The sequence below is a fragment of the Mustela nivalis genome, assembly GCF_964662115.1.
Source record: "Mustela nivalis genome assembly, chromosome: 9".
Lineage (NCBI taxonomy): Eukaryota > Metazoa > Chordata > Mammalia > Carnivora > Mustelidae > Mustela > Mustela nivalis.
In genome coordinates, this window is record NC_139028.1 from 104,043,033 (window position 1) to 104,058,601 (window position 15,569).

The window sequence follows — 15,569 nt, forward strand, 5'->3', positions numbered from 1 at the left end:
TTCTGTTTGCATCATGGAGTTCCTTTTAAATAGATCTACAATAAATAATAACAATTTTCTGATGTACTTACAGGCCTCTGTGTAGAAAATGGACATACATAGTCATGTGAAGCCAAAAATATCCATAAGGACGAATGCAGCTTTTTGTCCTTGGTAGTGACACCAAATGGAAGAGACATTGCCAGGTCTTTATGAGTTAGTTAAAAAGTCCTCTTGCTGACTGTGAACGAGTCTTCAAAAAGTAAGCTATTGAGGGGTAATAGTGGAAGGCACGTTTTTCAATTTGTGAATTATTTTATTATGCAGTAAATTCTTATAAATAAATAAATTATTATAAACTTGATTTTATAAGAATTGAAAAGTTGAAAAGTTCTTTGGAATCACAGGAGATCTGAAGTCAATTGACGTTAGTTTTTAATTCCATCTCTGTTACTGAAGGGTGTATGACTTTAAGAAAATTAAATATTTTAAGCCCATTTCTTCAAATGTAAAATGGGGATGAAAATACTTGCTACTGTAAAGATAAAATGTGGTACATTAAATGTGATTCTATATAGATGTGCATATATAAATGTAGATATATATATGTATAGGTGTGTATATATTATAAACACACATACAGTGTGTGTATTTTGTACACATATAATGTGATGAAAAATATTTTGTACCATATAATGAGATGGAGGTCATTTAGGAAGGAATAGGTTTATTGTGGAAAATGAAAAGATTATCTTAATAAATAATTAATTGATGCCTATTTGGAAATGTCAGTTACGTAATTGTATACAGAGAGCCATTCATAAATTGTTCTCCCACTTTCCATATGTAAGTTACCTTAAGTGATTCTTCACTTAGGAATTACACTTTATGTACGACTTTTACATGGTGCATCTTTCATGGAATTTTTTTTCCGTCCTCTCTTGTTCTCTCATGTTTCCTTCAAAACTCAGCTAAAGCACTGAGTGTTATGTAAACAATGAATCTTGGAATACTATACCAAAAATTAATGATACACTGTATGGTGGCTAACGTAATACAAAAAAAAAAAACAAAAAACAAAAAAAAAAACAACTCAGCTCAAGTATAACTCACGTAATACAATAAAAAAAAAAAAAAAAACTCAGCTCAAGTACTGCTTTCTCTGGAAGCCTTCCCAGATCCGATGTTGATTTATGTATTCTGGCACAGGGAACCCTTAGTCTACATGAATGTACTTACAGTGACTCTTGTTAAACTGGTATGTAATGATCTGTCCCCTATATAGGAAATCACCGAGAGGAAGAAACCATTTTGTGTTCAACTGGGTGATATCAGTTATGACAGGTTTGACATAAATAGATTTTCTATGTGCATTGTTTATTGAATAAATAAAAAATTAAGTTTATAATATAATAAACATCCCCCCCCTTTTTTTTTAAGGGAAGCTGTTTCTGATAACTTAAATCAGCACCTATAAGGAATAGAGAGAGCCAAGGCATGGAACCAAAGAACAATGTTACTGACTTTGTCCTCTTGGGCCTCACACAGAATCCAAAGGAGCAGAAAGTACTTTTTGTTATGTTCTTGCTCTTCTACATTTTGACCATGGTGGGCAACCTGCTCATTGTGGTGACGGTTTCTTTCAGTAAGACCCTGGGATCACCTATGTACTTTTTTCTTGCTAGCTTATCATTTATGGATGTCATTTATTCCTCCTCTATTTCTCCTGAACTGATTTCAAGTTTGTTCCTTGGGGAAAATATCATATCCTTCCAATCTTGTATGATTCAGCTATTTACAGAACACTTTTTTGGTGGATCAGAGGTCTTTCTTCTGCTGGTGATGGCCTATGACCGCTATGTGGCCATCTGCAAGCCCTTGCATTACTTGGTGATCATGAGGCAGTGGGTGTGTGTTGTGCTGCTGGTAGTGTCCTGGGTTGGAGGTTTTTTGCATTCAGTAATTCAAGTTAGCACTATTTATAGACTCCCATTTTGTGGCCCCAATGTCATTGATCATTTTTTCTGTGACATGTATCCCTTACTGAAACTGGTCTGTACTGACACGTATGTCATTGGCCTCTTAGTTGCAGCCAATGGAGGGCTGATCTGCAGTATTGTGTTTGTGCTCTTGCTCATCTCTTACGGTGTCATCTTGTACTCTCTAAAGAATCTTAGTTCAGAAGGGAGGCGGAAAGCCCTCCAGACCTGTGGTTCTCACATCACTGTGGTGGTCTTCTTCTTTGTTCCTTGTATTTTTATGTATGTAAGACCTGCTAAGACCTTCCCCATTGACAAATCATTGAGTGTGTTTTATACAGTCATAACCCCCATGCTGAACCCATTGATCTACACCCTGAGAAATTCTGAGATGACAAATGCTATGAAGAAGCTCTGGGGAAGAAATATCATATCTTGTAATAAATGATCACATCGTCCACCACAAAGAGAGTCATTTGGCATTACGGTTCATTTCCTTAGAATGCAGAGGTCTTCTTATATCTGATTCTGACTCTCCTTTCTTCAAAGAATTTCTGATAATTATGATTAAAGGATGGACTAGATGACTGTACTGTAATAAGCTTTCTTCCCTGCTGGAATATAAGGTCTATAATGTCTTCTGTATCACTTCAATTAGAATGGAGTAATGCCTTCATAGCAAGGAATCCATAACTAGGTAATGCATTAGTGAGGAAATTTTTATAAGATTGCACTAAATTTTTTTAAAAGATTTTATTTATTTATTTGACAGATAGAGATCATAATCAGGCAGAGAGGCAGGCAGAGAGAGAGAGGGGGAAGCAGGCTCTCTGCTGAGCAGAAAGCCCCACGTAGGGCTCCATCCCAGGACCCTGAGATCAAGACCTGAGCTGAAGGCAGAGGCTTAACCCACTGAGCCACCCAGGCACCCTTTTAATTATATCCTTGTCATTTAGATATTTTATTACACTATTTAAAATATTCAGTCATTGATGGAATGTCCTCCTTGTTAAATTTCAGTTACTTTATATAAGAAAAGTTGAAGTGTAATAGCTAATAATAGCAAAAATGAGAATCTTAGAAAATAAGATAAGGTGTAGCATAAATTTCTTACTTATTTCTCAGCATGGTCTCTAGTCCTCTTCCTCAGGGACAGTCACTTTATCAGTTTCTTAAAATTTGTTAGGTAATAATCTTTACAAATGCCTGTACATTTAATTATATGTATGTGTATTTTTTCTGTGTATGTAAATGTTTTCTTTTACTATGTAACATCTTTAAAAATATTTCTTCATTAGTTTATTTAAGTTCAATTAATTAACATATAGTATGTCATTAATTTCAGATGGAGAGTTCAGTTATTCATCAATCGCATATTATACCCAGTGCTCATTACATCATGCCCTGCTTGTTGCTTATGCAACATCTGCTTTTAAATACACTTTTAATTTTATGATTTTTTAATATACTTTTTATTTTTGTTTTTAATTGAAATTTACTTGCCATACTGTCTTAGGTTCAAGTAACATAGTGCTCTGACAATTATACAGATGACAGAATGCTCACCGTGATAAGCATAGTCACCATCTGTCACCATACAAAAGTGTTAGGACAGCATTTATTATATTTCCTATGCTGCACTATACCATTTGGCTTGAATATTTTATAACTGGAAGATTGTACCTCTTAATCACCTTCACCTATTTTGCTGATCCCCTCAACACCTCCCCTTTTCCAATCATCAGTTTGTTCTCTGTATTTGAGTCTGTTTTTGTTTCCATTTTTTTTTATTTTAGATTTTCAGTAGAAGTGAAATCACCTGCAACATTGAAGACATTCCATACCATTCTATACAGATCTAAATCTAGTTTTTCTTGTACTTGGTAATACTTCCTTATAAATATATACTGAAATTAATGTATGCATTTCTCTTTGGATCCTAAACTTTCAGTATGACAAACAATTTTGTAATACATATATATTTTTGAATATGTGCAAAGATGAGTTCCTAGGAGTACAGTTGTTGCTATATGTATTTGAGTCAATCAATGGTCACATAGTTAAATCTCATTGTTCACACTTATTGCCAAACTGCCATCCTTGAGGTGGTACTTACAGCTACACTGCTGCATCTGAGAGTCCTCCTATCCACATTCTCAAAAACGTATGCCTATAAATACTTAAGGCATAGAACAATCTGATTAGAAATATTTTATTTCATTTTTATGCTTTAATCAAAATCCTTTTCTTTAAAATCTTTATTATATAATTGTTTGAACAATCTGATTAAAATTATTTTATTTCATTTTTATATCCTTTTTTTCAAAATCCTTTTAGTGTAATTGAGTTTGAGCACCTTGTCATATATTTAGCACGATTTGTATTTTTTATTCCTGTGGATCATCTATTAAAGCTTATTTCATTCAATTGTTGACCTTTCCCATGCTGATTTTTATGAGTCATTTGTATACTAAAGAAATGATCCTTTTTACTGTTGTATATATAATTATTATTTTTCTGAATTGTGATATTTTAACTTTTTTATAGTAGATATATGTGATATTTTTAACTTCCGTATACTACTTTTTTTTTTAGTATGTTCAGTTGGCCAACATGTAGTACATTATTAGTTTTTGATATAGTGTTCAGTGAATCATGAGTTTTGTATAACACTAGTGCTCATCACAACATATGCCCTCCTTAATACCCATCCCTGGGCTACCTCACCCCCCCCACCTTTCTGTAACTGTCAGTTTGTTTCCCAGAGTCCAGAGTCTATATTTTGTCTTACGTTTTACATTTAATGTTTTTTTGCTTTGTATTTTGCTTAAAAAGACTTTCCTTACTTCTTTCATGCAAAATATTCTTCAGCTATTTCCAGTACTTAATTTTTAAGTACTTCTTTTGGTCTTATATTAAAATTGTTGATTCATTGGGAATTTATTGTGATATAGGGATTAACTGGGGATTGAATTTTTTTTCTAATTTTTAGTTGTTTTTTTAAATAGTTGTATAATTATCTTTTTACCATTGATGTGAAATTTCGACTATTATATTCTAATGTCCCATTGGTATTTGGATCCAATTTAGGACTATTCTGTTTTATTGATGTCTTTATTCAAGTCCCAATTGAGATACAATATATGTTTCATATATATAACTCATATTGATATGTGATGAGACTAGTGGTGTCTCTTTTCTGTTCTTTTTCAGATTTATAATTAGTCTTGCATTTTTTGTGTCAAATTCAAGTTTAAAATAATAAGTTTATATGTAAATAAGATAAATGTTTAACATTAAAAATGTTAAAAAAAGTTAAAAAATGTTGAACATGGTTTAGTTACATAACAAAGGCAGTTATTATGTTTAGGATGTTTCAGTTTAAGATTAATTTAAGAAGAGTTTATAGCTTTTCAGTACTGAGACTGTTATCCATGAGCAGGTCTTTTCATTTAACAAGTCATCTTTCATGACCTTGGGTACTGCTTCCATTTTCTTCCTGTATGAGTTATGCCTTCTAGATATCTCCTGTTTTTTATCCATGACCCTGAAATGCTGTTTGGCACTTTTGCTATAATAAAAACCATCTCTTTCAGGAAGTGTGTGACTGACATCTTTGCTGACTATCCATGTGGCCATCTGCAAACACATGTACTATATAATCATTACAAGTGACAGAGATAGGGCTGCTTCTTTGGGGAGACATGTACTAGAAGCTTTGTCCGTGCAACCATTCAGGTCCTCCTCACAGTGTGGCTGCTTGTGTGCAGCTCTATTGTCATACACCATTCATGCATGATGTAAACCCTTGGTTGAAACTCATTTGTATGGACACTCATACCCTTGGTCTCTTTGTTGATGTCAACAGTGGATTTATCTGCCTGTGAAAATTTTCCTCTTGATATAATAAGTTTATTATATTATATCTGTAGCTTGGAGTGGAGACACAAAGCCGTGTCCACCTGTGTCTCTCACATCACTGTGGTGGTCTTAGTATTGTGTCCTGAATATTTATATATTTGCACCCAGTCACCACCTTCTCCACTGATAAAGCTGTGGCTGTGTAGTATAGCATGGTAACTCCTTTGTTAAACTTAAACCTGCAGACTCAGAAATTTGGAGGTGAAAAATGTCATGAGGAAGTTCTATGGTAAAAATGGTAAGTTTAAGAGATATCCATAACTTTATAAGATAAATTTGTCTCTTAAATGGAACAGAGAAAAGGTAATTTCTATGTTACAGAGGCACATGAACACTATTTGTCCAAAGTGTATTTATTTTAGCATATAGACACTTGGAGGAAGGGTCAGGGACAAATTATTTATCATAGTAAAAATACCCTATTTTAGATATATGTATTGTCGAATTGACTGTCAAAGTTTAATATACTGAGAGAATTAGAGTTCTCATAAAATCCAGATTGTCAGGACACAACTCTGGAGATTTTAATTTACCAGTTTTGTTGTTGGAGGACATATTTACTTTTAGAAAAATTACTCAGGTGTCTCTGAAGCCAGTAGTCTTTGCATATACTCTAGCTATTATGCTACAGTTTGTGTTCACATCATGAACCTATCAGTGAAATCAACTTAGTTCTTTTTTTGTGGTACTCTAAAATTTTTTTTCCTATTTTGTGTATGTATTTTTGAAATTCCAGTATAATTAACATTTAGTGTTATATTAGTTTCAGGTGTACACTGTAGTGGTTCAACAGTTCTATGCAATACTCAGTGCTCATCTCAATAAGTGTATTATGGATTTCCTTCATCTATTTCACCCATCACCCCACCCACCTCCTCTTTGGTAACCACCAATTCTCTATATTTATGAGTCTGTTTTGTTTATCTCTTTTTCCCCATTGCTCATTTGTTTTCTTTCATAAATTCCACATGGGTGAAATCATATGGTCCTTGTCTTTCTCTGACTGACTTATTTCATTTAGCATTATAACCTCTAGATCCATCTGTGTTGTTTCAAATAGCAAGATTTCATTCTTTTTTATGGCTGAATAATATTCCATTGTGTATACATACCACTTCTTTATCCATTCATCAATCAATGGACAGTTCCATAATTTGGGTATTGTAAATAATGTTGCAAAAAACCTAGGGGTGCATTTATCTTTCCACACTAGTGTTTTTGTTGGGGTGCCTGGGTGGCTCAATCAAGTTACCCATCTAACTTTGGTCCAGGTCATGATGCAGGGTCCTGGGATCTAGCCTTGGGTCAGGTTCCCTGGTGCAGGGATCCTGCTTCTCCCCCTCTCCTAGCTCATGCTCTCTTTTGTTACTCTCCTTCTCTCAAATAAATAAAGAACTAAGTAAATCTTCAAAAAATTGTGTTTTCATATTCTTTGGGTGAATTCTCAGTAGTGGGAGTACTAGATTATATGACAATTCTATTTTCAATTGTTTAAAGAGCTTCCATGCTATTTTCCACTGTGGTCGCACCAGTTTGCATTCTTACCAACAGTTCCCTTTTCTTTACATCCTTGCCAACACTTGTTATTTCTTGTGTTTTGATTTTAGCCATTCTGACAGGTGTGAGGTGATATCTCACTGTATTTTTTATTAATTTTTTATTTTTTATAAACATATATTTTTATCCCCAGGGGTACAGGTCTGTGAATCACCAGGTTTACACACTTCACAGCATTCACCAAAGCACATACCCTCCCCAATGTCCATAATCCCACCCCCTTCTCCCAAACCCCCTCCCCCCAGCAACCCTCAGTTTGTTTTGTGAGATTAAGAGTCACTTATGGTTTGTCTCCCTCCCAATCCCATCTTGTTTCATTGATTCTTCTCCTACCCACTTAAGCCCCCATGTTGCATCACCACTCACTGTATTTTTGATTTGGATTTCCCTGATGATGAGTGATGTTAAGCATCTTTCCATCTGTTTGTTGGCCATCTTTATGTCTTCTTTGGAGAAATATCTGTTCATGCTTTTTGCTTATTTTTAGTTGGATTATTTGTGTGTGGTTTTTTTTTTTTTTTTGGCATTAAGTTGTATAAGTTCTTTATGTATTTTGGATACTAACCCATTATTAGATACGTCATTTGCAAATATCTTTTCTCATTCCTACGTTGTCTTTTAGTTTTGTTCATTATTTTCTTCATTGTGCAGATTTTTATTTCGATGTAATACCAGTAGTTTATTTATGGTTTTCTTTCTTTTGCCTCAGGATGGTTGGGTTTTAGAATATAGGTGAAATTTGGTGAGGTGAGTTCCGGAGCTGTCAGTCAAGAAAGAAATCTTGAGATGTCTCTGGTGCAAAGGTGGTTTTATTAAAACATGTGGACAGGACCCATAAGGAGAAAAATCTGCCCAGGGTTTGTGAGGTGTGGCTGATTATGTACTTCGGAGTTGGGGGAGGTAAGGAAAAAGGTGGTTTCAAAAGGATTTTTGTATGTTAAAGAAGACTCACAGGATGCCAGAGGCCTTGTGAAATTAAAGTTGTTTTCCCTTCTAGTAAGGCATTAACAGTAAAAGAGTTGGGAGCTTCCTGGAGGAACAAAAATTTCACTTCACCTGCTTCAAGTTTCTGTCAATGGGCTGCAGATTATGAGGACCTTTAATTGTATTTACATTCACTTCTTGAAGCTATACCATTGATAGAAATGTTTCGTTCCTGTACATTGCTAAGATTTTTGTAAACTTAGGGAGACTCATGTCTTGCAGGATTGTAATCTTTATAAACTATTTTGTTTTTCCTTTAGGGCAGCCAGGAATGCCTGAGGACTGTCACATATATCCCATGGAGTGGTGGGCTGTGGACTGTCAGCTTCTGCCTGTCCTCAGTTAGTCTTCTGCTCCCTCATCAAGGAGACATATCTAGAAAAATGTAACTGTGGCTAATGCCATAGACAGTATTGCCATTGCTCTGTTTTAAGGTTTTTATGTTTTCAGTTTTCACATTTAGGCCTTTAATCTATTTTGAGTTTATTTTTGTGTATAGTATAAGAAAGTGGTACAGTTTCATTCTTTTTCATGTAGCTGCTGTCCAGTTTTTCCAGTGCCATTTGTTGAAGAGACTGTTTTTTCCTCACAACATATTCTTACCTCCTTTCTTGTAGATTAACTTCCAATAAACATGAGTTTATTTCTGGGTTCTCTATTCTGTCTATTGAACTATGTTCTCTATTCTGTCTATTGAACTATGTGTCTAATTTTGTGCCAGTAACATACTGTTCTCATTGCTACAGCTTTGTAGTATATCTTCATAGCTGGGATTGTGATACCTCATAATTTACATCCTTTTATTTTGCGAATTCCTTGACTGATTTTTATAGATTTTTCATATACTGCTTATGGAAGTTATCTTAGTTTTTAAGTTTAGCTTTTAAATTGTGGTAAACTATATGTGGCAAATGTACAGTTTTAGCCATTTGTACATTCATAGTTCAGGGGCATTAAGTTACTTCACTATTTTATAATAACATAACCACCATGTGTTTCTGGTACTTATTCATTTTCCCAAACTGAAACCAGACACCCATTAAATACTAATTGCCATTCCCTCTCCCTGAGGCCTAGGCAACCACCGTTCTACATATGCTCTGTGAATTTGATATGCTAAGTACATCGTGTAAGTAGGAACAGACTGTGCTTGTCTTTTTGTGACTGCCTTATTTCACTTAGCAGAATCTATTATAGGTTAGTATGTTTTGGTGTGTGTCAGAATTTCCTTCATATTTCAGGGCTTAATAGTATTCCACCGTGTGTGTACACCTCATTTTATTTATACAGTTACCTGCTAGTAAATGCTTTAGTTGCTTCTTCTTACTGTGAATAGTGCCATGAAAATGAGTGTAGAAACATTTAATTGAATTCCTAATTTCCATTACTTTGGGACTATACCTAGACGTGAAATTGCTAGATCATGCAATAATTCTTTAAGTGTTTGAGAACTACCATAACATTTTCCATAGAGCAATATCATTTGACATTCCCAACAGTAATGCACAATTATTCCAGGTATTCCACATTCTCTCCTACATTTATGTGTGTGTGTGTTCTTTAATAGTTATCGTGTTGGTCTGAAGTGATATTTCATTATGATTTTAAAATCCATTTTCTAATGATTAATGATACTGAGATCTTTTCTTGTGCCCACAGGCCATTTATATATTTTCTTCTGAGAAATGTCTATGCAAGTTCTTTGTTTTAATCTAGTTGTTTATTTCATTATATTTTTAATTTTATTTATTTATTTATTTTTCTTTAAAGTTTTTTTATTTATTTGAGAGAGAGAGAGAGCTCACACAAACTAAGGGAAGAGGCAGAGCAAGAAGCAGACTCATCGCTGAGCAGGGAGCCTGATGCAGGGCTCCATCCCAAAAGCCTGGGTCCAAGACCTGAGCCAAGCCTAAGGCAGATGCTCAACCAACTGAGTCACCCCCCAGGTGCCCTTCATTGTGTTTTAAGATGCAGAAATTCCTTATGTACTCTGGATATTAATATCTTATCAAATATATTATTTGCAATTATTTTCTCCACTTTTATGTGTTGTTTCACATTGTTGGTGGTGTTGCTTGATGCACAAAAGTTCTTTATATTGATAAAGTACAATTTATCTATTTCTTTTTGTCTGTGTTTTTGGAATCATTGCCAAATCAAAGGTCATAGTTTCTCTTCTATGTTTTCTTATAAGAGTTTTATAGTTTTAGCTAGATTTTAGATCTTGATCTATATTGAGTTAATTTTTGCATATGATATGCATTAAGGGCTCAATTTCATTCCTGTCTATACGGCTATCCAGTTTCACAGCACCATTTTTTGAACCACCTGTCTCTACCCCATGACTACTCTTGACATCTTTGTTGAGAATCATTGAATACATATGCAAAGGTTTATTTCTAGGCTCTGAATTTTGTTCCATTACTATGTATGTTTTTATGTCAATATCACACTCTTTTGATTACCATAGCTTTGTAGTAAGTTTTACATCCAGGAAGTTTTCCAACTTTGTTCTTTTTATTTTCCCTTTTTTTCTTTCCAATATTATTTTCTCTGTTTGTGTTCCTTGACATTCCATGTGAGTTTTTTAATGGATTTTTCTATTTCTCAAAGAACATTTCTTTTTTGATGGGGGGTTTATAGGGATTACACTGAATCTATAGATCAGATTAGGTAGCATTGACATCTTTTTTTTTTTTTTAAATATTATTTAATATTTATTTGACAGACAGAGGTCACAAGTAGGCAGAGAGGCAGGCAGAGAGAGAGGAGGAAGCGGGCTCTCTGCTGAGCAGAGAGCCCGATGCGGGGCTCGATTCCAGGACCCTGGGATCACGACCTGAGCCGAAGGCAGAGGCTTTAACCCACTGAGCCACCCAGGCGCCCCAGCATTGACATCTTAATGGCATGAACTATATAAGTCCATGAAAGTCTTTCCATTTATTTGTATCTTTCAGCAACATTTTATAGTTTTGCACTGTAGAAGACTTTTGCCTCCTTACTTATGTTTTTTCTTAAATATTTATTATTTTTGATGTTGTCGTAAAAGGAAGTGTTTTCCTAATCCTCTCTGGGCTATTCACCGGTAACATAGAAATTCAATATATTTTCATTAAAAAAGTAACCTCTCAACAAATTGGGTAGAGAAGGAATGTACCTCAACATAAAAGGCCATATATGACAGATCCATGTGTAACATCACTCTCAAGAAGGAAAGGTTGAAAGCTTTCCCACCACACTCAGGAATAAGATGAGAGTGCGCACTCTCACCCCTCTTTCTCCCAAAAGCATTGGAATAAAAATCCCTGTGATATTTTTTAGCAATTTCTACATGTATATCAGGCCATCAGTGAAGTGACTTCACTTACTTTTTACTTAAAATTACTAGCTGTGACTATATTTCTTTATTTTTTTCTTTTTAAATATTTTATTTATTTGTTTGACAGAGATCACAAGTAGGCAGAGAGGCAGGCAGATATTGGAGGGAAGCAGGCCCCCTGACCATGACCCCAGCTGAAGGCAGAAGCCCCAACCCACAGAGCTACCCTCCCCGTGACAGTGTTTCTGATGTTGGCAACTGTCTCAGATTAAACATTATCTTTGAAAAAAGGCCTTCAGTGATCATCTTCTTCATAGTAGAATTCTCCCTGAGTACCTTGTTTTCCTTATTATTAGCACTGAAAAGATTATGAATAGTATGCTAAATTGTTCCTTTATTTATTGTCTGATTCTATTATGAGAAAATAAGGTCCATGGAGGAAGGACCTTTGCATAATTTTTGCTTATTTCATTAATTGCTGTGTCCTCACTCATAGCACGGTTCTTGGCAGTAAATAAGTGCTCCAAATTTAAAATTAAAAATTGTAAAATAAAAAAATAACAATTAAATAATTATTATGTCTAAATCTGTGAATAAATATCTAGAACATCTATCCAAACTGCAAGGTAACATAAATTGACTATTAAATGAAAGGAAAGAAAAACTTGCTATGACAAGTGGGGAAAGACATGATAAATTAATTTTCCCTAACACAACATGGCAGGGCTGAAATTTTATTCTTGATTGGTGGTAGTCTTACAATGGCTCTAAGGATATATATATTTTTTTATCACCCTAACTATGTGAATTGACTTAATACCTTCCTCCTAAAGATATTTTTAAAGTTTTTGTGGAAATTCCCAGCGAATTTAATTAAGTAAGAATTAGTCTTGGACACTTCCCAATTCTAGAACTTAATGAGGAGTTTGGTTAGAAGGCATAAAATGTTCAGTGATCTTTGCTTGTGTTGGGAAGAAGATGCTATGCTCCTAAATACTGATATATATTTTTTAGGGGGGTTCTGTTAGGCTTACAGCATTACCTAAAGAAAAGCACAGAATGTCTCTTAAATTATCAAGTCAGCTAATCTGAGCAAACTGACAGGACAGAATGAAGTTGACTAAAGAGCTGAATGGTATTTTTCCATTTAGACATTAGTAGGAGAGAAGTTACTTGAGAAAAGACTCCCTCGGGAATGTCTGGTTGCTATCTCCTTATCTCAGAATAGGAATTCCTTGTATTTTTGGTGAATTCTTCTAATTTGCTAAATTTTTGATTTCTGTGTGGATCCTGGATTTCCTAGGAAGTATTTTACAGTACAAATAAAAGCAAACTTCTGAATAACCAGAAGACCCCACGGAGAGAACGAACAGACAGTTGAATGAAATAAAATATGTCCTCAAGTAATAATGCAACTTTTTACCTTTTCTTGTCAGACTGGATGATAGAAGAATTTCATATTCCTGTGAATGAGTAAAAAGTGTTCCTTCAGATTGTGGACTTTCCTACCTAAGGTAAGAATAACAGTAAATAGTGGAAACCAGGCATTGCAATTGTGTGAGTATATTTATTCCGTAAAAGATTACTTTAGATAAAGCAAACTTGGATTGCAATTCTAGCTTTATCACTTAAAAATGAATGACTTTGGAAAAATTAATTAGATGTTTTAAGCCTCTGTTTTTCAACTATGAAATGAGGATTATAGTTCCTGTTACTATAATAGAAATGTGATTCCTTAAGTTGTGAGCCTGTGAGTGAAATCCCCTATAGTTGTTGTGAGCAGTGGAATTATCGGATCAGAATCAGATTTAAAAAGGATCATTTGGACTGCATCAGGGCCACAAACTGATGGAAGCCAGAATGAAAGGGGAGGGATGTTGTGGGAGGCTAGTGCAGTGCACCAGAAGTGGTGCGGGGAGGGGAATGATCAAGTAAGTGATCTATTTTAGAGGGGGTGAATAAGATTTATTAAAGGTATCAGTAAGCGATACAAGAGCAAGAATGGCATGAAGGACATGGCGATATTTCTTGTCTGAGCAATGATATGGGAGGTGGTACCATTTAATTAGATGGGAAACACAATACGTTTATTGATGAAAACTAAAAATTTGGTTTTAAAAGTACTGAATTAATATCCAAGTGGAAATGTCCAAAGTTGGAGACTATATATAGTCTCCAACTCTGGAGATATCTATATTTATATCTATATCTATATCTATATCTATATCTATATCTATATCTATATCATCTATATCTATATCTATATCTATCTATATAGATAGATAGATAATATTATTTTTATATATAATATGTGTATAATAATATGTGTATAATATATAATATAATGATATGTGTATAATATATAATATGTATATAATATGTGTATAATTTCAGGACTTCTTCCTGAAAGAAGTCTCAGGAAAGATGCAATCCAGGGCCACAAACTTCCACTCACTTCAAATATGTCAGTTACCTTAAAGGGGCCTCAAGTATTTAGTTTTGTGACTTTATAAACTGTGTATCTTTGCATGGAATTCCCTTGCCTTCTTTTCTTGTCCTTTCAGTTTTCCTTTGCTACTCAGTTAAAGCGTTGCTTCCTCTGGGAAGCCTTCTCTGACTGCTGTTTGCTTATGACCTTCACACTGTGCAACTATTTTTATAGTATCATTTATTACATTGGTGAGTATTACGTATGTTATCACTGAGTGTTGAAAACCATGGCTTATTCAACTTGGAAATCACAATGTCTGTGACACATGTGACATAAACAGGTACTTCTGCCACAATCTTTTAATTGAATGAGTCAAAAAAGGGTAATCTTATAATGCATTTAAAATTTTCCCCTTTCTTTTGTAGATCACTTGCCTCTAATAAAAGAAGTCAGTTCCTAATGCAGATAGATGGAACCAAATAGCAATGTAACTTACTTTGTCCTCTTGGGCCTCACCCAGGATCCAAAGGAACAAAAGATCCTTTTTGTTATGTTCTTAGTCTTTTATATTTTGACTGTGGTGGGAAACCTGCTCATTGTGGTGACTGTAACTGTCAGTAAGTCCCTGGACTCACCTATGTACTTTTTTCTTGCTAGCTTATCATTTATGGATGTCATTTATTCATCTTCTATTTCTCCCAGATTGATTTCAGACTTGCTGTTTGCAGAAAATACAATATCCTTCCATGCTTGTATGACTCAGCTATTAACAGAACACTTTTTTGGTGGATCAGAGGTCTTTCTTCTGTTGGCAATGGCCTATGACCGATATGTGGCCATCTGCAAGCCCTTGCATTACTTGGTGATCATGAAGCAGTGGGTATGTGTTGTGCTGCTGGTAGTGTCCTGGGTTGGAGGTTTTCTGCATTCAGTAATTCAAGTTAGCACTATTTATAGGCTCCCATTTTGTGGCCCCAATGTCATTGATCATTTTTTGTGTGACATGTATCCCTTATTGAAACTTGTCTGTACTGACACATATGTCATTGGCCTGTTAGTGGTGGCCAATGGAGGGCTGATCTGCACTATTGTGTTTGTGCTCTTGCTCATCTCTTATGGTGTCATCTTGCACTCTCTAAAGAACCTTAGTTCAGAAGGGAGGCGGAAAGCCCTCCAGACCTGTGGTTCCCACATCACTGTGGTGGTCTTCTTCTTTGTTCCTTGTATTTTCATGTATGCAAGACCTGCTAAGACCTTCCCCATTGACAAATCATTGAGTGTGTTTTATACAGTCATAACCCCCATGCTGAACCCACTGATCTACACTCTGAGAAATTCTGAGATGACAAATGCTATGAAGAAGCTCTGGAGAAGAAATATTATATCTTTGAGTAGATAA

General features: G+C 34.8%; 2 protein-coding genes across 2 annotated transcripts; both read left to right on the forward strand.

Annotated features, from left to right (window-relative positions):
• Positions 1–1,476: 1,476 nt before the first annotated feature.
• LOC309872960 (olfactory receptor 4A47-like) lies at positions 1,477–2,399 on the forward strand (the record flags this gene model as incomplete). Its single annotated transcript, XM_082747928.1, is given in 2 exon segments — positions 1,477–2,374; positions 2,377–2,399. Coding segments are annotated over 2 exon segments (921 nt in total).
• Positions 2,400–14,639: 12,240 nt separating this feature from the next.
• LOC309872933 (olfactory receptor 4A47-like) lies at positions 14,640–15,569 on the forward strand (the record flags this gene model as incomplete). Its single annotated transcript, XM_082747900.1, has 1 exon — positions 14,640–15,569. The coding sequence occupies one exon, from the start codon at positions 14,640–14,642 to the stop codon at positions 15,567–15,569; it is 930 nt and encodes a 309-aa protein (XP_082604026.1).